The sequence below is a fragment of the Indicator indicator genome, chromosome 20 (genome assembly GCF_027791375.1).
Source record: "Indicator indicator isolate 239-I01 chromosome 20, UM_Iind_1.1, whole genome shotgun sequence".
Lineage (NCBI taxonomy): Eukaryota > Metazoa > Chordata > Aves > Piciformes > Indicatoridae > Indicator > Indicator indicator.
In genome coordinates this window covers 11,849,929-11,872,978 of record NC_072029.1, presented here as the reverse complement: position 1 = coordinate 11,872,978, position 23,050 = coordinate 11,849,929, and the positions used below count along the sequence as shown (strand labels likewise).

General features: G+C 52.0%; 1 protein-coding gene across 1 annotated transcript in view; it reads left to right on the top strand.

The window, feature by feature from the left end:
* Window positions 1–23,050, top strand: part of MAP4 (microtubule associated protein 4) — a 116,362-nt gene that overhangs the window by 73,675 nt on the left and 19,637 nt on the right. The window contains exons 13-17 of the mRNA XM_054389975.1: window positions 15,415–15,515; window positions 17,011–17,223; window positions 18,421–18,598; window positions 21,559–21,618; window positions 21,768–22,090. Of these exons, the coding sequence (XP_054245950.1) occupies window positions 15,415–15,515; window positions 17,011–17,223; window positions 18,421–18,598; window positions 21,559–21,618; window positions 21,768–22,090 (875 nt within the window). The remainder of the gene's footprint in view (window positions 1–15,414; window positions 15,516–17,010; window positions 17,224–18,420; window positions 18,599–21,558; window positions 21,619–21,767; window positions 22,091–23,050) is intronic.

Here is a 23,050-nt window from a genome sequence, read left to right as displayed (position 1 = left end):
CTTCCAACCTAAGCCATTCTGTGATTCTATGAAGAAACTGGGACCAGAGCTTCAGGATAAGGACTTTGCTCATTTTGTCCTATGAATGACCACTTCTGGCCTGGCTGAAAGCTTAGCACAAGCACCCTGGCACAGTTTTGGGACCTGAATATTAATAAACTTAAAGAAAAAAAATAGAATTTAGGAGAAGACAGAGGTTAGGCAGACTGAGAATGAGCACCTGCAAACATCATGCTAAGGGCAGGATGAAGCTGTTGCAAAGCTCTCAGGGTATGAACTCTGTGTTACCTCCATTAATGTCCCGAGACATTAAATATTAGATGACTCCATAGCTATGGAAGAGCTCAGGCCTGAATATGCTTCATTTCCTCCATTAAATAATCAGCATGAAATAAATAAAGCAGCAGCAGTGGCTGTTCCTGGCAGTGTGTGGACATGGTGAGTCAGGCTTTTCTTCCCAGTCAGGCAAAGCTCTTCTGGGATGCAGGGCTCTGAAGAACCAGCTCCTAAAGCAAGGAGGGGCTTCTCCTCTATCACAAATGGTGTCTGTTTGCTTTAAAGTTCAACTCAAACCAACCTAGGAGGTACTTCAGGTTGCTTTGCTGACTTGTCCTCGCTCCTAGAGAGAGGCATTAGGTGATCTCTGATGGATGGAGATTCCTTGCATTGGGACTGACTAAGTGACAGAAGAGCATCAAAAATTCCATGGGATTAGATGACTTCAGAGTCTCCAACCCTGAGGAGCAGACCAAATACTTATAGATTGAGCAAGAGCTTGCCAAGAGCTTGTCCTGAAGAAACAAGCATCTGCTCAGAGAGGTTGTGGATTCTCATTGTCTGGAGAGATTCCAAACCCACTTGGCCGTTGTGATCCTGGGCAAGCTGCTGTGGATGCCCCTGCTTTAGCAGGAGGGGTTGGACTGGATGATCTCCAGAGGTCCCTTCCAGCTCCTGCCATGCTGGGATTCAGGGATTCTGTCCTACATCAGTTCTGAGAGTGAGCCCTAATGGCTAAGGTCCCATTTTCCACCAGCAAAGACACCCCAGGAATATTTTAAAGCATGGGGGGGAGAAAAAATTGGTGGAGGCCTTTAGAGAAGTAAAGCTGGTGGGTGGAACTATTCTGGTTAATTAGAGGGTGGCAGGAAAGATTCCTCTAACTTACAGCTCCTTAGTCATTGTTTTTAAATATAGCAGTGCCTGAAATCCAAAGCTTGAACACAAGGAGGGGAATGTGTGGATTGTAGCAGTTCCCAGCAGCAGGTTCAATTCAGGGGGCGTGGAGTAGCTTGGAGTTTCTGGGTGTAAAAATACATTTTGTGTTCAGTGGGAGCATGGCAGGGAGTCCTGGAGCTGCTGCAGCTGGGAGGGAACTGCCCTCTGGGAAGGGACCTGGGGGCTTGGTGACAGTGGCTGGAGATGAGCCAGCATGTGCCCAGGTGGCCAAGAAGGCCACCAGCACCCTGGCTTGGATCAGCAATGGTGTGGCCAGCAGGATCAGGGCAGGAATTGTCCCCTGGAGTGGGCACTGGTGAGGCCACATCTCCAATCCTGGGGTCAGTTTTGGGTCCCTCACTCCAAGAAGGATATTAAGGGACTGGAGGGGGTCCAGAGAAGGGCAACAAAGCTGATGAAGGGTCTGGAGAACAGGGCTGGTGAGGAGCAGCTGAGGGACCTGGGGGTGTTGAGCCTGGAGAAAAGGAAGCTGAGGAGAGACCCTCTGGCTTTCTGCAAATCCCTGAAATGAGGTTGGAGCCAGGTGGGGGTTGGTCTCTTCTCCAAAGGAACAAGTCACAGGACAAGAGGAAAGGGCCTCTACTTGTCCCAGGGGAGGTTTATTATGGACATGAGGAACAATTTCTTGCCCTTGAGGGTTGTGCAGGCCTGGCCCAGGCTGCCCAGGGCAGTAGTGGAGTTGTCATCCCTGGAGGGGTTTCAAAGCTGTGGAGATGTGGTGCTGAGGGCCATGGTTTGGCGGTGCCCTGGCAGTGCTGGGTTCATGGTTGGACTCCATGAGCTTAAAAGTCATCTTCTGTTTAAATGGTTCTGTGGTTCTATGACAAAATCTCCTCCTGGACTGCAGTCTGTTAGTATCTGTGATGGTTTGTTTCTGTGGCCATGGTGACCTTGGTTCAAAGAAGGAAATCTACCTTAGTCAAGGATTGATCTGAACCAGGCACTTAATAAAAGAGACAACTCTGCAGTTTGGTGCTGATGCAAGGGCAGAATCCAGATGCCAATAGCTGAGTGGTTAGAAGCAATCAGGATCCCAGTTTAATGATGTCCAAACCCAGTTAGAAAAGCCTTGGATGTGAAGGCTCCACAGGATGGCTGAGTTGATCCGTGTTGAGACTGGGTTTGAGTAGATCAACACAACATGGGAAGTGCTGGGGGTAAATTCAGTGTGAAAAGCAAAATGCAGCTCAAAAATGTTGTAAGGTAACCTCATCTGAAATCAAACCCAGACCCCAAAACCTCTCTTGACCCTTTTCATCCTCTGTCCACTCGCCTGAGTGAGCCCTGTGGATTGGGAGTGGTGAAGGTCCTCATGCCAGCCAGGCTTGTGCCCATTGTTTGCTCCAGCACAATACATTAGAATGCCCTGCAAACAAAAGCCCTTGTGCTGAAAGGGGTCATTCAGAGCTGGAATGTTTGGGGCTGGGCTTGCCTGGGGGGGTTGGGGTTTGGTGTAATGGGAGGAAAATTACTGACCTTGGGTGTTAAGTGTTCCTAAGAGTGGTTCAGCAGCGGGAACTGGTGGTTATCAGTGCACTGGTGGTGACAGGGTTTGGTAGAGAGCAAGGAGATGGCAACACTGCCCCAGCTGCCCAACAGCCCAGGAAAGGCTGCTCGGAGAGCAGTGATTCCACAGGGATCGTCAAACCCCTCGCCTCGCATCCCGCCGGAGACGGGAGCTTCTGAGACGGGACAGGTTCCTCTCCACTCTTCACAAAAGGATCAGGGGTTGGTTGGAACTAGTGGCTGGATCCAGTAAGTGAAGGCGTGCGGCAGGCAAGGGGGTGGGGAGGAAGGAGTTTTGTCATGAATAGAGGGGGCATGGTGTGTCGTCAGCGCAGCCGGCGAGCTGCTGGGAGCCGCCGAGCCAGCCCCGGCAGGAAGCAAAGCGCTCGGAGATGTCTCTCTCCAACAAGCAGCCCGCAGCCCTCTCCGAGTACAGCCAGCTGTGCAAAAGCAAGAACCCAGAGAGCTTCTCGGGAGCCTTCCACTGCATGGAGTCCCCCAAAGACTTCGGCAAACCCGAATTCGAATGGCAGAGGACTGAGGGGAAGCTTAACGAGATTGGCTTGAACGTGAACGCGGGGGGACCGATTAAGGATGGGCTGGTTAAGAACGCTGGCTTCACGGATGAGGACAAGCTCTGCTTCTTTGAAGGCAAGCTAGACAAAGAGCTAAAAATAGCTCAGAAAGACAAAAGAGAAATCGAGGTGCAAGGCAAAAAATACCAGGCAGCTGCAGGTCACCTTGAGAGCTGGGCTCTGATTTCTGAACCGTTTCCTTCCGTGGAAGGGAACTTTGCAAACCCTAAGGCTACAGATTTTCAGGTGGGACAGGCAGGAGCCGAAAAATCTGGGGCTGGGCTGGGTAAAAATGAAGCCATCACGGATCAGGAGAAAGCAGCTGGGAAGGCTGGAATGGAGACCAAATGTCAGCCAGCTCCGACGCTGCCCAATCTGTCTGTGTCGGAGAGCCAACCCAGCAAATTCGTGCAAGAGCAGGAGATCAGTGTCTGGAACCCTAATTTCCACTCCACTCTGCCTAACGATTCGGGCTGTAAAGAAGCCTCGGTGAAAAAAGATGGAGCCCCCAGCTATTGTGTGCTGGGGGTGGTTAACAACAGCTACGTGCAGAGTGGATTTTCCTCTTCCCCAACACCACCCAAGCCAGAGCCTCCAACTACCACCGTGGAGCTGGCACAAGATGACTCCAAAAGTAGTGACTTTAATCACGGCACCGAAATGGAGGAAGAGCTGGAGGACAGGCTGGAGGATGGCAGCTTTCTGCAGAGGGCTGCCCACCAAAGGAAGGCAATGAGGCGTGCAATGTCCGAGTGCTCTCACTTGTCGGTGCCCCTAACCCTGGACCTGGCTGATAAATACCCTGAGCCGGTGCTTAGAGAGGACGTCGCTACTGGGCTGCTCTCTCCTAATAGCAGCCTGACCCAGTGCTCCAGCCCCACAGCCAGGAAGCCGGGCGCTGCGATGAAGAGGTCAATGACCGTGGCAGAGGAGCAAACATCTGTCTGCAGCTCGGGTCCCCAGCAGAGCAGTGCACCGGGCAAGGAGCACCAGTCCCTGCTGGCAGAGGAACCAGCTGCCAAGAAGAGAGAGGAGTGGAACGGAGGCAGCAGCTCGGGCAAGAAGGAGCTGGGCAGCCCAAGCTTGTACCACAGCAAGCTGGAGCAGATCCCTGAAATCAGCAGCCAGGACAAAGAGAAGGAGGAGGTGGCAGCAAAGAAGGAGAAGAGAAATGCCACCGATGGAGCTGCCGGGCTGGATGCTGCCAGGAGCAAAGGCAGCGAGCTGGAGCCTGGCAAACCTGCTGCTCCCCTGGAGAGAAAGGAAATCGAGGTCAGCCCTGTGCAGAGCTCCCCATCTCCCAAGCAAGGAGATTTGCCACGTGATGGTATGTTGCTAATTTTTACCTTCCAGACAGAAGCTGGGAAGGAGCTAAGGGACCTTGACAGGCTGCAGGCAGAGGGTGGGCGGCTGGGTGCACCTGAGGAGACCGACGTGGGGCTTAGAACAAAGGAGGGATTTGGGGGTAGGCAAAAAGGGAGCAAAAATGGCCAAAAATAACTCTCTGGCTGGCTCCACAGCATCTGCAGCAGCAGCTCTTGCTTGCTTGTTGGGTTCACAGATTCACAGATTGCATTGGCTTGGAAGGGACTCTCAAAGGTCCTTTTGTCCAACCCCCCTAAACCCAGGAGATTTTCAAGTCTGAAGCATCATCCATGGTGGTCTCATGTAGTTGTCTCCTCAGGACCCTCTTGCCACTCCCTCCTGCCAGCTCAGGTGCCTTGCTTTGGAGCCATCAGGCTGTTCCCAAAGTTCAAACCTTCCCATCTGTGTCCAGGATCTGAGCAGGGATGTGGTCTTCTGGTTGTGGAGGTGTTCTGGGACATGGTCTTGTGGTCGTGGAGGTGGTCTGGGACATGGTCTAGTGCTCATTGAGGTGTTTCAGAATGTGGTCTTGTGGTCATGGAGGTGTTGGGTAGGAGGTTGGACTCCATGATCTTGGGGGTCTTTTCCAACCTTAATGGTTCTGTGATTCCCTTTGAGGGCAGCAGCCCAGAGTGAAGAGGGGTGGTGATTTGTGTAGTGAAGCTCTTACCAAGAACTTCAGTGCTGAAATCCAAGGTGGAATTTCCTGGTTGCTCTCCATTAGCTCTTTCCCAACCCCCCCTAACAAAGGAGCCTTTCCTCTCGGCGATGTCAAGAGCACCTTGTTTGATTTGCTGGTGTTTTGGGGATGGATGAGGTCGAGCTTTCAGCTCCCTGAGGGGAGCAGCTCAGCTTTGTTCTCCAGCCTAGAGCAACATCTGTGTCCCTCTGGTCAGCTTCAAACCTGCTTTCTTGGCCAGATACAGGGTGTGGGCATGGGCTGGGTGCTGCATCTGCTGCTGTGTTCACCAGAGCCTTGTGTGTGCAGCAGGGGGAAAATGTGTCAGGAAATCAAGACAAAAGACTTGAGTGAGAATTTGTGCATCCCATGACTTCTGCGGCCAGCTGCTTTGCTGAACCCTCTGAGGATCAGTATAAAAGCTGGGATTAAAACACCCAGGTGTTTTAATCCACCACTGGGAAGTGGTGGTAGAGGTGAGGAGTGTGTGAGAGGGTTTTGGAAGCAAGGGTTTGCTCCAGAAAGCTGGAGAAGGTGGAAAAGCTGAGCTCTCCCCAGCACTAAGCAGGGAAGGTTGATCTGGAGCAGCGTGGTTTGTGCTCTGCTATCTGGAGTTGTCTTCCCTAGCTCTGTGGTATGGTAGTGACACCCAATGGTGGGTCTGTAAGCTCTGGCACCAGTCTCTCATCATCCTCCTGACACTGCCCACCTGCACCCAAGGCACCAGAAGGGCAATGAAAGGTCTGGAGAACAGGGCTGGTGAGAAGCAGCTGAGGGACGTGGGGGTCTCCAGTCTGGAGAAAAAGAGGCTGAAGAGAGACCTCATTGCTCTCTGTGACTCACTGCGAGGAGGCTGGAGCCAGGTGGGGCTTGGTCTCTTCTCCCTAGTATCAGGTGATAGAATGAGAGGAAATGGTCTGAAATTGTGCTAGGGGTGACATGAGGAACAATTTCTTTCCTGCGAGAGTGGTCAGGCATTGGAACAGGTTGTCCAGGAGGGTGGTGGAGTCACCATCCCTGGAGGTGTTCAAGAAACGTGTGGACATGGCACTTGGGGACATGGTTTAATGGCCATGGTGACTGTAGGCTGAAGGCTGGACTCTGTCTTAGAGGGCTCTTCCAACCCAGACAATTGCATAATGCTATCATTACAGTTTTTTACTTTACTAATATCTCTGGGAGGCTTCAATTTCCAAGACTATGGTCAGAGATCTGTGGAATGAGCTTTTGGGTGGCCCAACCCTCCCCTCTCTGAAGTGCCAACACATCCAGCCTCCTCCCCTTTCCATTCCCTCTGTCTCCCCTTGTCCCTCATGGTCTGCTTGGCACACAGATGTTAACTCACCCTGGCAGCCCTGACTGAGGTGGTGTCGGGTTTGGTGGCATCATGGGTTGCAGACTTGGGTCCTTGCAGCCTGAGCAGAGGTGTCAGGTCGTTTCCTGCAGGCAGCTCTCCCAGTGATAGTCACTGGAGTGATGGAGTGAGCTCCTGGCTGCCAGCCACAGCTGGAGAGGTCACCTGGAGGTGGATTTGCTTGGGCATAAGTAGGACCTGTGCAGATGTGTGTTAACTGAGGGTCCTCAGACTTCTCGATGACTTAAACATGGAATCACAGAATGGGTTGGTTTGGAAGAGACCTTTAAGCTCATGGAGACAACCACTAACCCAGCACTGCCAGGGTACCACCAAACCATGGCCCTCACCTCCACATCTTCATGGCTCTGAAACCCCTCCAGGGATGGAGACTCCACCAGTGCCTCCTTGACAACTCTCAAGGGGCAGAAATTGTTCCTCATGTCCAACCTAAACCTCTCCTGGGGCAACTTGAGGCTGCTTCCTCTTGTCCTGTCACTTGTTCCTTGGGAGAAGAGACCAACCCCCATTTGGTCCCAGCCTCCTTTCAGGGAGTTGCAGAGAGCCAGAAGGTGTCCCCTCAGGCTCCTTTTCTCCAGGCTCAATAACCCAGCTGCTCCTCATCAGCCCTCTTCTCCAGATACTTCACCAGCTTCCCTGCCCTTCTCTGGACCTGCTGCAGCAGCAGTTGTAGAGTAAAAATGATTTGGGTAAAAAGGTGGAACAGAAACAAAAACTCCTGCATTTGTCAGACCTTTCACATCACAGGACTTCCGGGGTGGTGAGCTGGGGGACATCCACCCTGCAACTGAAATTTGTTTCCAGGGTGGTTCATACTGTGGACAGCGAGGAGTGCAGGTTTGGCTGGGCTGGCAAAGTCCGTGGAGCTCAGGAGGCAGCTGTTTCAAAACACAGCTATGTGGGGTCTTTACCTCCAGAAAACATGGAAAGCATCATCTGACGTGGGCTGACAGGTTCTGCCCCACGGGGCTGAGCACTGGTGCTGGAAAGGTCACTGGCAGAGGAGCAGGCAGAGCTTTCTGGTTGGTTGCTCTTTGCAGATGGTGAATTCATCCCTCCACGCTGGCTTGAACCTCTGGGTTTACAGTTGTGCTCTCTCCCAAGTTTCATTTTCAAAGTTGGTTTATTGCCCTTCCAGCCAGAGGTCTGAGTGTGAACTGAGATGTGATAACCAGCAGACAGCTCATGGGCTTACCTGGGCACCACTCCCATGGGGTTGGAACTTCTTTTTCACTCCCTCCCCCCAAATTAGTCACAGATTCATAGAATGGTTTGTGTTGGAAGGGACCTTAAAGATCATCCAGTTCTAACTCCCTGCCATGGACAGGGACACCTCCCACTAGCCCAGGTTGCTCAAGGCATCATCCAGCCTGGCCTTGAACACCTCCAGGGAAGGAGCATCCAAAACCTCCCTGGGCAACCTGTTCCAGTGCCTCACCACCCTCATTGTTAAGGGCTGCTTGGGGTGGGGTTCAGCTGTTCTGCATTCTGCAAGGTGTTGGTGAGAAATGAGCTCTGGCTTTGTCCTCTCCTGGGAGGGAGCAGAGCCCATGGATGATGCAGTTCCATGTTTGCTTTGCTTTAAATCCCTGGAATTTGGAAGCGATTTTTGGAACACAAGAGAAAAGGAACAAAAATTCCTCAGGTGGTTCTGAAATGGAGATCTTCTCAACGAGAAGAGCAGCCTGAGAGGGCATCTCCTCAGTGCTCAGCAAGCGCTAAAGGGTGGCAGGCAAGAGGATTGGGCCAGCCTCTTGTCAGTGATGCCCAGGGACAGGACAAGGGGCAGCAGGCACCATCTGGAGCCCGGGAGGTTCCATACGAACAGGAGAAACTCGTTTGGTGTGAGGGTGCTGGAACTCTGGACCAGGCTGCCCAGAGAGGTTGTGGAGTCTCCTTGCCTGGAGAGCTTCCAAAGCCACCTGGCCACGGTGATCCTGGGCAAGCTGCTGTGGGTGCCCCTGCTTTAGCAGGGGGCTGGACTGGATGATCTCCAGGAGGCCTTTCAAAGCCCCACCATGCTGGGATTCTGTGAGATGCTTCCAGACTTTCTGTGATGATCTTTTGCTTCCTCTCCCTGTTGACAGCAGGGAGGTGGCTGCAGTAACTCCACCAAGCCAAGACTTGGCTGGAAGGATGGAGCTAAATCTGTCCTTAGTGTTCTGTGCACGGCTCAATGACCCCTTCGTATCCTTATCAGTTTCTTCTGCTTCAACCTTAGCACTCACCTTGCAGGTCTCTTCTAAGCACAAGATAAGTAAGTATCCAAGAGGACCTACAGATCTCTTTGAGCTGATAGGAACACAGTTTGACTTCTCTATGTTGGTTCCTCACTTGTTTCCCATGTTCTATTTCTTCATTCCCAGCTTAGCACTTACCTTTGAAAGTTGGAAGGTCCCTTCCAACCCAATGATTTGGGGTAATAATTTTTGTCTCTGGCACCGTTTTCGTCCTAAAAATCCCTGAAGGAATTGTCCAACCTGATCCCAATCATTTGACTGGCACCTCTCAGAATTTCTGCCAGGGGAAGACTTCCTTGGCCCTCTCCAGCTGGGGTTGTTTTGCTAAACATCTGCTGCTCATGGAGGATTTTTTAAGGTGGCTTGGGACTGTAGATCAAACCTTTCTGTCTGGCAGGTCATTTGATCTCAATCTGGTGGCACATTTGGGTTCATTCCATGCTAAAAGCTGTCACAAATACAAATCCTTTGGGGTCTCTCTCGTCCCTAGTGCAGGTATTTGAAGGAAGGAGCTGCTGGCTGCAGATCAGAGCTGAGTTGAGCTGCAGAGCTTCTTCTGATCCCTCCTTTCATCAGCAGTTGCTGCCCTTTTCAGCAGAACAAGTGGTGGCTTTGTTCCCTGCTCTGAACAACAACTGATTGATTCATCCTCACGTTGTGCCCAGGCTGGGGTGTGATTTGTGGCACGTCCCTGGTGCAGGGTCAGAGAGACATGGGCTCCTTTGGGCTGGAGGAGACCTTGAAGAGTCCAACTGTTAACCCAACACTGCCAGAACACCTTCAAGTGGCCTTGCAGTGCTTCAGGGGGCTGATCAGGTAGCTGGGGACAGACTTCTGAACAGGGCTTGTTGTGACAGGACAAGGGGTGATGGATTGAACTAAAAGAAGGAAATTCAGACTGGAGAGAAGGGAGAAATGTTTGACACTGAGGATGGTGAGAACCTGTCCCAGGTTGCCCAGAGAGGTGTGAGATGCTCCATCCCTGGAACCATTGCAGGTCAGGTTGTTTGGGACTCTGGACAACCTGCTCCAGATGTGGATGGCCCTGCTGACTGCAGGGGGGTTGGACTGGAGGAGCTTTGAAGGTCCCCTCCCACTCAAAGCAGTGTGTGACTCTGATGCATCAGCTGCTGCAAGCCCCCTTAGAACAGCTTCTCTGTGACTCATTGCTGACAAAGTTGAGGTTGGGTGCATCATTGGTAACACCTCTTTGCTTTGGGGTGGTCAGGGCTGTACCTGTGTGGACAGGATGGAATCGCAGCTCTGTGCCTTCAGGTCCTGGAAATCACAAATTCACAGCTTGCATTGGGTTGGAAGGGACCAGCAAAGGTCATCTTATCCAACCCCCCTGCAGTGTGCAGGGACACCCCTGAGCAGATCAGGTTGTCCAGGGCCACATCAAATCTGATATTCCTGGCCCAAGCCCTGCCCAAGTCCTAGGAGCCTCCTGAGAACGCTCTGAGGTTTCCCCAGCATCCAGACCAGCCATGGGGACAGACTGAAATGGGACTTCCCTGCTTCCCACCTGCTGTCCCTTCTAAGGCCACTCCAGCAGTGGGGTCCCTGGTTTTGCAATCTGACTGGGAGCTGTACTGGTCTCTCTCACTTGAGTTTGTTAGGGCCATGGACAGAAGGTAAAGCTTCTTGGTGGTTTCATCAACATCCTGCCACTTTTAGAAGTGAAAAGGGAAAAGCTCCTGGATCTTGGTGACTTTTATCCATCCAACATCATATTTTTAACACAAAGTGACAGTCAGAGAGCCTCTGCCCAGCTGCTGGGTCTCAGTCCATGCCATGGTGAGCAAACTCGGCAGCTTGTTGAGCTTGGTCTGGAAGAATAAATTCTGATTGAGGATTTCCCTTCCCGGGTAAACAAATTAGAGTCTTAACAAATCAACTTAGGTTTAGAAGATGCAGGCAAAGAGGACATCTGCTTTATTCCCTGATTCGTGATAACAAGTGAAGATGTCCAGTCTGATTGAGCTGTGCTGGGCACCAGCTCAGCTGGCTGGATCTGGGTCAAGCAGGAGACATTTTGTTCAGCCTTTTCTGGAGAGGAGAAAGTAGATGAAGGTCCTGTTCCTGCTGAAGCTGAGGTTGGTTGTATTCATAGATTCAAAGAATGGTTTGGGTCATCCAGTTCCAACCCCCCTGCCATGGGCAGAGACACCTTCCACCAGCCCAGGTTGCTCAAGGCTCAAGGCTTGTCCAGCCTGGCCTTGAACACCTCCAGGAAGGGGACATCCACAACCTCCCTGGGAAACCTGTTCCAGTGTCTCACCACCCTCACTGGAAGAATTGCTTCCTAATCTCCAGTTTAAATCTGCCCTCCTGAATCTCAAAGCCATTGCCCCTTGTCCTGTCACTACAAGCCCTTGTCAAAAGTCCCTCCCCAGCTTTTCTGAAGTCCCTCTGGAACTGGAAGGCTGCTCTAAGGTCTGCCTGGAGCCTTCTTGTCTCCAGGCTGAACAGCCCCAACTTTCTCAGCCTGTCCCCACAGGAGAAGTTCTCTAGTCCTCTGATCATCTTCGTGGCCTCCTCTAAACCCACTCCAGCAGTTCCATGTCCTTCTTATGCTGGAGGCACCAGAACTGGATGCAGTGCTGCAGGTGAGGTCTCCCAAAACACAGCAAAGGGGCAGAATCACCTCCTTCATCCCTCTGGGGGCAGCTCTCGTGATGCAGCCCAGGACAGGGTTGGCTCTGGACTGACAGCAACCATTGCTGGCTCATGTTGGGTTTGTCATCAGCCAGCACCCCAAAGTCCTTCTCCTCCAGGCTCCTTAAGTGCCCTAAAAAAGCTTGGTCTGATGGTGAGATTTCTGACAAAGCAGCTCTCTCTGGGTGGGGATGGATGAAGAGGACCTCACTGCATTCATGGTGACCATAGTCAGGTTTGGTTTGTGAGGTTGTTTACGTTTCAGAGGGAGAGTAAAAATGGGCACTGCCTTGCTGCTTAATCTATTTCTCTTAATGGATTTTCAGCTGATGGCTCTAATCCCTGGGAGAATTATGGAGCTGTTTCATTGAGTGATGCTTTAGTTGAGCTTAGCCTGCTGGGATCCCTGGCTGGGGATCGGGAGGATCACGAGCACGTTGGAACCCAGCTGCCAGCCCAGGTCAGCGCCCTGGGGTAAGGCAGGTGAAGTTCAGAGCCCAGGAGATGGGAGCTGGGAGTGGTGCTGGGAGAGGAGGAGGAGTTCTGCTGCTGTCAGGATTTTAGAGATGCTAGGAGGAGGCTGTTGTGTGGCTTGTCTTCACCACAGGAGTGTCCTAGGAGTTCAGGAGGGAGGAGGGAATGAAAAATGTCAGAAAAGGAGGCTGAGGGAAGAGAACTCATTGCTCTACAACTCCCTGAAAGGAGGTTGGAGCCAGGTGGGGGTTGGTGTTTTCTTCCTAGGATCAGGTGATAGAACGAGAGGAAATGGCCTGAAACCGTGTCACAGAGGTTTAGGTTGGACATGAGGAACAATTTCTTTCCTGCCAGTGTCAGGCATTGGAACAGGCTGCCCGGGGAGGTGGTGGAGTCAGCATCCCTGGAGGTGTTCAAGAAAGGTGTGGACATGCTTTAGTGGCCATGGTGGTGTTGGGTTGATGGTTGGACTCAGTGATCTTATATGTCTCTTCCAACCCAAACAATTCTGTGATAGCTCCATCACACGCCTTCATTCCAAACACAACCCCATGCTGTCCTCTGCTTAAGAAGGTTACAGCAGAATGAGAAGTGTGATCCACTTAAACTGGAAGGGAAACTTCTTTGGTGTGAGTGTGCTGGAGCCCTGGCACCTGACCCTCACTCCTTATCCTGTCACAACAGACCCTGATCAAAAGTCTGTCCCCAGCTTTCTGCTCAGCCCCTTGAAGCACTGCAGGGCCACCAGAAGGTCTCCCTGGAGCCTTCTCTTCTCCAGGCTGAACAACCCTAACTCTCCCAGCCTGGCCACACAGCAGAGGGCTTCCAGCCTTCCAGCCCTCCTGGAATTGCTGTGGCCTCCTCTGGCCCTGCTCCAACAAGTCCCTGTCTGTGCTGAGGACTCCAGGGCTGGATGCAGGGTTTTCTTGCAGCATTGCTCTCACAGGTGGTGCCTCGCACTGATGTCACCTGATAGGATCAAAGGTTTGATTTCCACCCTTCAGATCCTCCTCAGTAGGGAAGGGCAGGGCTGGGGTTGAGGGTGGAGACACCAAACAGCAGGGTGCTGCCATGAGCAGCCTGGGGAGAAAGTAACCCCAATGGCAGGGTCATGCCTGCCTTTGAGTCCATCAAGAGAAGATGCCAGATTGGGATGTCCTTCCCTCTCACCTTCAAGCCCCTTTCCCTTGGGATGCATCCAGCTCTGGGTGCTGACTCAGCTCAGATGGATTTTCTCCCTCAGTGAACACCATGAGGAGCTGGAGGAGCTTGAGGCAGAGCAGCTCCCAACCTCAGCAGCTCCCAACAACATGGCTTTGAAATATCTTTCAGAGGCTTCCCTGCCATGCTTGGAGGCACAGGCCAACTGAAAAGTCTCTGCAGTCACTCCTGCAGCCTAACAAACAGATTTGATGAAGACTTGGCAGCTCTTCCCTCTATTCCCTGTGCCGAGGAAATCTTCCCAGGCAGCCCTCTCAGCTCTCTAGAGAACATCCTCTTAATTAAAGGGTGAATGAAAGCAAATGTTCTGATGAGCAGTTGGGTTGTTACTCACAGCGAGGCAGCACAGAAACAAAACCATCCTTCTCCTGTCCCTCGGGGTTGTCTGCAGGGTTGTGTGTCCCAGGCTGTGGGAGATAGAACCTCAGAGATGAGCCTCTGGCCCCTGAAGTGAGAAAGTTCCTTACCCAGCTCTGCTGGGGTGATCACTGGGGTACAACAATGAGGGGAGGGCTGGAAGCCCTCTGCTATGAGGCCAGGCTGGAAGAGTTGGGCTTGTTCAGCCTGGAGAAGAGAAGGTTCCAGGGAGATCTTCTGGTGGCCTTTCAGTGCTTTAAGGGGCTGATCAGAAAGCTGGGGACAGACTTTAGAGCAGGGCCTGTTGTGACAGGACAAGGGGAGATGGCTTGAACTCGAAGAGGGAGATTCAGACTGGAGAGAAGGAAGAGAGGTTTGACACTGAGGGTGGTGAGAGCCTGGCCCAGGTTGCCAGAGAGGTGGGAGGTGCCCCATACCTGGAACCATTGCAGGTCAGGTTGTTTGGGGCTCCAAGCAACCTGCTCCAGTTGCAGATGTCCCTGGTGACTGCAGGGGGTTGGACTGGATGGCCTTGAAAGGTCCCTTCCCAGCCAACCCCTTCCATGACTCCACACTAACATTGTTGAAGTTTCTGCAGAGCAGCCCCTGTTTGATTCAGTAACATGAAATCAGACTAAATTCTCCTTGTCCTAGTTCCAAAACATGGAAGTTGCTGGAGCTTAAATCCTGAATCTTTGGGAGCTGAGGTTTTTTGGGGGCTCCTGGAGCAGATGGATCAGGATTGCTGTGTGGATGCTGCAATGCCATCATCGAGCAAGAGGTTTCAGGTTGCTGCTGAAGTAGCAGTGGCTGAAGGGAAACATCCAACAGATGGAAAATCACCTTCATGTCCCAGAGATTTGAGGCTGGTGGGACCCAAACTCTGCTGCCATTCTCAGGTGTTGTGGGATCCCAGGAGCAGAGAGCAGTGAATGGCCACAAGGTTGTGGTTCAGGAACAGGAGCTGCCGACATCAGTTGCTCCTTCTGGTGTTGCTGTAGATAAAAATGGGAGAACATCAAGGTTTGTTGGAACCCAGTGGAGTAAATTGGTGTAGAGCAGCCAGGATAGATGAGCTACCAAAAAAAAAAAAAAAAAGCTGTTTTAGGTGAAGTTGAGTGATTCTTGTGATTCTTCAGGAATTTGCATTAAAATCAGTGTCCAGCCTGGGTGTTTCAGTGCTTGTTTGACTTCCCAAGCCATTTTTGGTTGGTGAACCAGCTGCTCCAAAAGTGTTTCAAAGCTGCAGAGATATGGTCCTGAGGGACATGGTTTAGTACCAGCCTTGGGAGAGTTAGAGAATGGTTGGACTCCTGTGAGCTCAAAGGGCTTTTCCAGCCCAAACCATTCCGTGGTTCTCTGATAAGGCATCATGTAAAAGCTGGGGGAGGTCAGAACTTCCCCAGTAGCACTCCAGCAGTTCATGGTCATGACTTGAAGGATGGGGGCAGGTTTGCTTTTGTAATGAGATCAGAGGTTTCCTTCAGCTGCTGTCTCTTTTCCTGCTGGAATAATGTGAGAAATGGGATGCTGCTGGCATCTGGACAGACCTGCCCTGTTCCAGGGCCACTCTTTCTCCCTGTAAGTATCCTGGTGTGGAGGAAACCTTCCAGAAATAATCAAGCTGGAAGTGCCTCAGTCCTTTCTCCTGATAGCAAGCTACAAAATCCATGTTAAAACCCCCTCAGACTCACAGATTTCCTTCCTTTGATGTTTCTTTTTCCCCAGTAAAACCAGAAGAGACCAAACCAGCTGAAGCCGTGACTGGGAACGACATCACAGCACCTCCCAACAAAGAGCTTCCTCCCAGCCCTGAGAAGAAGACCAAGGTAGGTGTGGTTCCATCTTCAGCCTCTTTGCTTCCATGGATTTTTCTTTGCCAGCTTTTCTGCTTCTTAAGCTGTAGCAGCACAAGTTCTGTTTTCTGAGCTGCTCTTGGTCAACCATTTCACTGGACAAAGAACTCAGGCCTGGTGGTGCCAACAGAGCCTGGAGCAAAGGTTACCAGAGGTGCATTTCCTAAGGGTGTGCTGAGCTTTCAGCTTGCTGTGGGTGGTGTGGGAGTAGTAAGGTGTCTGACAGCACTTCTGCTCCACCCAGAGCCTCCTGCTTGGCCACAGCACCTTCATTTTCCCTTAGCATGCAGAGGTCCTGTGCGGGAGCTGATGGGCTCACCTTTCAGGGCTGTGTATGGAACACAAGAGAGCTTCCAGAGGTGTGCAGCACCCAGTTGAGGCCAGCCCCAGATTAGAATCATGGAGTCATGGAACAGTTTGAGTTGGAAGATGACCGTAAGGTTATCAAGTCCAAGTATTAACCCAGCACTGCCAGGTCCCTACCAAACTATGGCACTCAGCACCATGTCTCCAGAGCTTTGAATCCCCTCCAGGTATAAGGACTCCACCACTGCCCTGTGCAGCCTGGGCCAGGCCTGGACAGCCCTCAAGGGGAAGAAATTGTTCTTTGTGTCCAACCTGAGCCTCCCCTGGGACAGATTGAGGCTGTTTCCTCTCATCTTGTCACTTGTTCCTTGGGAGAAGGGACCAACACCTCTGATTCTTTGAGCAGAGACAGAGGCAGGATGATCTTGGCCCTTCCTTCTGTGCTTTAGATATCTCCTGCACTTAGGTCACACCAACCCCATGAATGCTCCAAGCCTGGGGCAGAGTGACTATAAAGTTGGCTGGTGTAAAAGGACCTGGGGAGAAAAAAGCATCCTGGTTTGGATCAGAAATGGTGTGGCCAGCAGGACCAGGGCAGGGATTGTCCCCCTGGACTGGGCACTAGTGAGGCCACACCTCAAATTCTGGGCTCAGTTTTGGGCCCCTTGCTCCAAGAAGGACTTTGAGGGGCTGGAGTAGGTCCAGAGAAGGACAATGTAGGTCATGAAGGGTCTGGAGAACAGGTCTGGTGAGGAGCAGCTGAGGGACCGTGGGTTGTTTAGTCTGAAGAAGAGGAGGCTGAGAGGAGACCTTCTGGCTTTTCCAACCCAACCAATTCTATGATTCTATCACCACAACCAATCCTGTTGGCTTTGAACTGGGTGGGAAACCTCCCATGATCTGCCTTGGAGCCCTTTACTGGCACCTCCTTTTGCTTTTTGCCAGGCTCAGAAAACAGAAAGCTGCTTCAGGTTCTTTTCTTTCCATCCCAAACATCATTGTTCTGTTCTGGCAGCTCTTTTGGTTGACAAAGCACAATTGTTTGGTTGTGGGGTGTTTGGTTTGTTGGTTGTTTTTTTTTTTCCTTTATTTGTTTTACGCTGTTTTGGTTTTGGTTTTTTTTGTTTTATCCTGGATTTTGCTTTTTTGAAAACCCATAAAGCCTGCCACGTCCACATCCTCCACCAAGCCTGCTGCAGCGAAAGCCAAGCCCCTGGCAGCCACCAGCCCAAAGCGGCCAAGCTCTGCCGCGCCTGCCCCACACAAAAAACCCTCCAGCCCTCCTGCAGGTCCTCCAACAGCCACCGCTGCCAAACGCCCGGCCACCAGCACTGCTCGGCCCTCCACCCTAGCTCCAAAAGAGACTAAACCAAAGGTAAGAGCTGCTGGCTTCTGGGGGAGCTCCCAGAACTGACTTCTGTCTTAACTTCCCAGTGTCGTACCCAAGAGTCAAACTGGAGTGTGGGCACGGGAGGAGGAGGAGGAGGAGTGTGGTTCATCGTGTTGGGAGAGCCACTGAGCCGTTGGGATCTGCTTCCATTAACTCATAGACAGCAGCAGATCCCCCCCCAGTCCCAGCATGGTGGGGTTGGAAGGGACCTCTGGAGATCATCCAGTCCAACCCCCCCACTAAAGCAGGGCACCCACAGCAGCTTACCCAGGATCACAATGGCCAGGGGGAGTTGGAATCTCTCCAGAGAAGGAGACTCCACAACCTCTCTGGGCAGCCTGCTCCAGGGCTCCAGCACCCTCACACCAAATAAGTTTCTCCTCATCTTCAGATGAAACCTCCTGGCTTCCAGTTTGTGTCTCTTGCCCCTTGTCCTGTCACAGGGCACCACTGACAAGACTCTGACCCCATCCTCTTGCCTCTCACCCTTTAGCTCTGGCTGAGCACTGATCAGATCCTCTGTGGGGCTGCTCTTCTCCAGGCTCAGCAGCCCCAGGGCTCTCAGCCTTTCCTCCTCACAGATGTGTTCCAGGCCCCTCAGCAGCTTCCCAGCCTCCCCTGGACTCTCTCCAGTAGTTCCCTGCCTCTCTTGAACTGGGGAGCTCAGACCTGGACCAAGGACTCCAGCTGTGGCCTCACCAGGGCATAGCAGAGGAGGGGGAGGAGAACCTCCCTTGACTTGCTGACCACACTCTTCTTCATGCCCCCCAGGAGACCATTGGCCTTCTTGGCCATGTGGGCACAGAGTGGTTCATCTCCACCCTCTGTCACCAACCCCTGCCAGGTCCTTTCCCACTAGGCACTTCCCGGCCACTCTGCCCCCAACCCAGAGCCTTCATGAGGTTGGTGGCACCAAAGGCAGGAGCCAGCCCTCGGCCTGGTTGAACCTCATCCCGCTGGCCTTGTCGTAGCTCCCATTCAGCAGAGTCTGTACTCCTGGTCCTGCACTGAGTAGAGTTGGTGGCTTCTGCACATGCCCTTTGATCTCCTGCTCTGCAGCGCTGCCCGAATGACACCTTCAAGGCTTTAACCAATTTCAGCTGGTTTCCAGCTCCTTGTTGACAAACACTTTGAGCAGCCCCTCAGTGCAGTCCCCCCTGTAACCAGCCTGTCCCTTCTCAGGTTGCAGACACGAAGACCACAGAGAAGCGGACCTCACTTTCCAAGCCTTCATCATCTCCCACTCCTCGGTCTGCTGCCAGGAGCTCCTCTGCTACTCCCCGGACCACGGCAGCATCGCCGGTCACCCCGGCTGCTGGCACCAAGAGCACGACTGCTTCTCCTCCCAAGAGGCCCACCTGTGAGTAGCCTCCTGCTTGCCTTCAGCATAGCTCTCTTCCCAACTGGCTGAGAGTTTCTCTTCCAGTAGAATCATGGAGTCATAGACTTGTGGACTGGGTTGGATGGGAAGGGACTCTTAAGGGGCATCTAGGCCAACCCCCTGCAGTCAGCAGGGGCATGGGCAACTAGAGCAGGCCTCACCAGGGCAGAGTAGAGGGGGCAGGACAACCTCCCTTGACCTGCTGGTCACACTCTTCTTCATGCCCTGCAGGAGACTATTGGCTGCCTTGGCCATGAGGGCATATTGCTGGCTCCTGGGCAACTTGTTGTGCATCAGCACTGCCAGATCCTTCTCACAGCTTCATCAGGAATCTGTATCCCACTCCTCCTGTTGGCAAAGAGGGGACTTCCCATGAGCTTCATGCAGCCAGCATGAAGCACAGGCAGCATTCACCATCTGGAGAATGTTGGTTTCACTCATTTGAACAGAACTTGAGAGACTTAGTGTTGAATGAAAGCCTATTGATATGCTCTCAGATCTCCTCAGAGCACTTGCCTTCACTGGCAAGGTTTGCCAGTGAGCATCTGAAACTTAATTCCACAGGGGCTTGTTGGAGAGGGCACAGCAAAGGGCTACAAAGATGCTGAGGGGTCTGAAATATCTCTGTGATGAGGAAAGATGCTAGGAGTTGGGGATTTTGAGTCTGGAAAAGAGCAGCCTGAGAGGGGATCTCATCAATGCTGATCAATACTGAAAGGGTGGGGAGCAGGAGGAGGCTTTGTCAGTGGTTCCCAGAGACAGGACAAGGGGTAACAGGCACAAACTGGAATGTGAGAAGCTCCATCTAAACATGAGGGAGCTTCTTGAATTTAGGGTGCTGGAGCCTTGAAGTAGGCTGCCCAGAGAGGTGGTAGAGTCTCCTTCCCTGGACACTTTCCAAACCCACCCAGACATATTCCTGTGTGACCTTCTGTAGATGACCCTGCCTTGGCAGGGGGGTTGGACTGGATGATCTCCAGAGGTCCCTTCCAACCCCTACCATGCTGTAAGGTGAAGCTTTCCCCCTCTTTACCCAGATTTACCCCTGCCAGCTCCTTTGGGTGGTCTCTTATGCAAACTGCAGCCCAGAATGCTGAGGGTTTTAATGAGTTCCCTTCAATTCTCCTTCCAAAACAGAGAGGCAAACAAAGAAGTGTTTTCTGGTGACATTTGAAAGGAGATGGAGGCAACGATGCAGAGATGTGGGAAGGTTGTTCCAAGTGGCAAGATGTACAGAGGAAGAGGCTTCTGCACCAGTGAGGGTGGTGGGACACTGCCAAAGTACAGTGAGAACTGGGTGGGCGAGGGAGAGATGAGGTCAGCTGGAGAAGCTCCATCAGGAGTTGAAGCTGATTTGTCTGGATCTGGAAGTGCACAGAGGAATCATGAATGGTAAAAGCAGGGAGGAGGAGAAAACAAGGGTGTGATAGAGGCTGGTGTGGCCTGAAGGGACATCACCACCAGCCAGACACTAACAGTCCACTTCAGGTTGAGCACAGAATCACAGAATCCCCAATCCCAGCATGGTGGGGCTGGAAGGGACTTCTGGAGATCATCCAGTCCAACCCCTGTGCTCCAGCAGGGGCACCCACAGCAGCCTGCCCAGGATCACAATGGCCAGGTGGCTTTGGAAGCTCTCCAGAGGAGGAGCACCTTCACCAAAGAAGTTTCACCTCATCTTCAGATGGAACCTCCTGGGTTCTAGTTTGTGCCCATTGCTCCTTGTCCTGTCATGGCAGGGGGCTTGGAACTGGATAATCTTGAAGGTCTCTTCCAACCCAAACCATTCTGTGAATCTATGAGATGAAGCCAAAGTTCTTCATCCCTGACAGCTAAACCACCAGAATTCCACCATCCCAGAGCTCTTTGAAATCAGGTTCTCTTTCATTTTGGTTTTGTTTTTTTTTTTTCAGTCAGGTTTTGCCTAGATCTTTGTGTTTGGTTTGGTTCCTGCTTTCAGAGCCCCTGGGTTCTGCTTTCTGTGCTCCTGTCCTCTGTCTGAAATCAGGTCATGATCATTGGGCTTTGCCCAAAGGCTTGGTTTAGGGATTGATTTTTGGGTTGATACGGCTGGAATAGAGGCCAAAATCTCTGCAGTGATGTCTGTGTACAAAAAGTGACCTGGGTCAGGACTAAGCTAACAGAAAGACCAATGTGGCAGATGGGACAAAAGTGGGGTGGCTTTTGCTGTTTCATGAGGAAAAGAGCTTTGGTTTGGTGGGGGTTGGGCTGATTTGTCACTCTCCTTGTTTTGTTTGGGGTTTGGTTGTTTTTAAGAAAATAAACTGGGACTTAAAATGATGAAAAATCATTCAAAATGAAATTTTGGGATTCAAATAATGTGACTGATCCAGCAGGGCAAACAAGATGCAAACTGTACCCCAAGAGTGTTGCATCCTAGGCTGGATGTTAGGGAGAATTAAGTTGGACCTGAGGAACAATTTGTAGCTATTCAGGATTGTCCAGGCCTGGCCCAGGCTTCCCAGGGCAGTGGTGGAGTCCCCATCCCTCAGGAGGTTTCCAAGCAATAGAGATGTGGTGCTGAGGACCATGGTTTGGTGGGGACCTGGCAGTGCTGGGTTCATGGTTGGACTCTCATTCCTGAGATGCTTTATTCCAAGTTAGAAACAGGGACAGTGGGTGGAGAGGACCATCAAAGAGGTGTGAGATGCTCCATCCCTGGAACCATTGCAGGTCAGGTTGTTTGGGGCTCTGAGCAGCCTGCTCCAGTTGCAGATGTCCCTGCTGACTGCAGGGGGTTGGACTGGAGGAGCTTGAAAGATCCCTTCCCACCCAAACCCTTCCATAATTCTACCTATGTGAGGAGCTGGGGAGAGCACCTGAGCTTCAGGAGAAGCTGTGGTGGCCTCTCAGGCTTCTCATCTCTGCAGACTGGCTCCTGCTCTGCAGTACTCACGGGTGTGTTTTGTGTTGGGCAGCTATCAAGACTGATGGGAAGCCCACAGATGCCAAGAAGACCTCTGCAAAGTCACCATCAGGTAGCTGTCCCATTCCCATCAAGACCAAGTCTTGGCTGGGGCTGTGTTTGTTGAGCAGGTCACTGCACATTTCAGACTCAGAGGACTTCATCTAGCTGGCCTCTGACCCGTTTTTTCCCCCCTTCCTTCCCTCTCTGTGGTGATTGTAGCAGACCTGAGCCGCCCTAAGAGTGCTGCTGGGAACGCAGCCAAAAGCAGTGCCACCACTCCTTCCACCACCTCCTCCAGCGCACCCCCGTTACCTGGTGTGGCCACCAGCCGTCCCAAACCCAAGCCTGCTGCCACCAAACCCACCACAACCTCAACATCAACAGCAGCAGATGCTAAAAAACCACCTGCTAAGGCTGCAGCTAAACCCAGCACCATGTCCAAGCCTCGTCCCACCAGCAGCGTTTCTGCTCCGGACCTGAAGAACGTCCGCTCCAAAATTGGATCCACAGATAACATCAAGCACCAGCCTGGTGGAGGAAAGGTGAGTGTCTTGGTGGCCAGATGTGCTTGGAGTGGGAGCTCTGAAGCATCAGGGGTGCTCTTTGCTAACTGTGGTGGCTGTGTCCTCACTGCTCTTCTCATGTATGCACTGCAGAGCTCCTCTTTGGGTTCTTGGTTGATGCTCGAGGCAGTGACAGGAGTGTGCAGAAGGAATCGGTTTTGAGAGCCTTACAGCTGTTTCCTGAGACATCTCCAGGAATTCCAAACCCTGTGGTTCTGGTTTGCTGTTCTAAATCCTGACATAGAAACTAGAAAGTTCAAAACCTTCTCTGCATTCCAAAACTTGGCCTTGAACAGAGGAATGGAGTCTGCTGAGTGCTGCAGAAGGTGGGATACAGGATACATTAGGATACAGGAAATCTGGATTCAAGAGCAGGTTCCACAGCACCTTGCCCAGTTCTGGGAACAGGGCACTCTGGTCAGCCCTGTCAGGCTTGAAGATAATGTGAAATGGGTTCTACATACACTGCTCTTTGGGTGTCCTCTGGTGGCCAAAAAGGAAGAACAGGGTGATGATGAATGAGATGTTGGGAAGAGTATGCACATAGCTAGAACTTGAGGCTCTCCATCGGTAATGGTCTTCAATGAAACATCCTCTGTGAGGATCTACCATAAAGCTTCAGGGAGATGCCTGTAGCTCACTTCTGAGGGCTGGAATCATTTGGTGAATACTCCCTGGGAACTTGAGGTCATTTCCCCTCATCTGTCACCTCTTATTCCCTGGTAACAAGTGAGAGGACAAGAGAAAATGGCCTCAAGTTGCATCAGAGAAGGTTTAGGTTGGACATTAGCAGAGATTTCTCCACTGAAAGGGCTCTCAAAGACTGGAACAGGCTCCCCAGGAAGGTGTTTGAGTCCCCATCCCTGGGGGTGTTTCAAAGTGGCTGAGGGACATGGTTTAGCCCCAGCCCAGGTAGAGTCAGAGAATGGTTGGACTGGA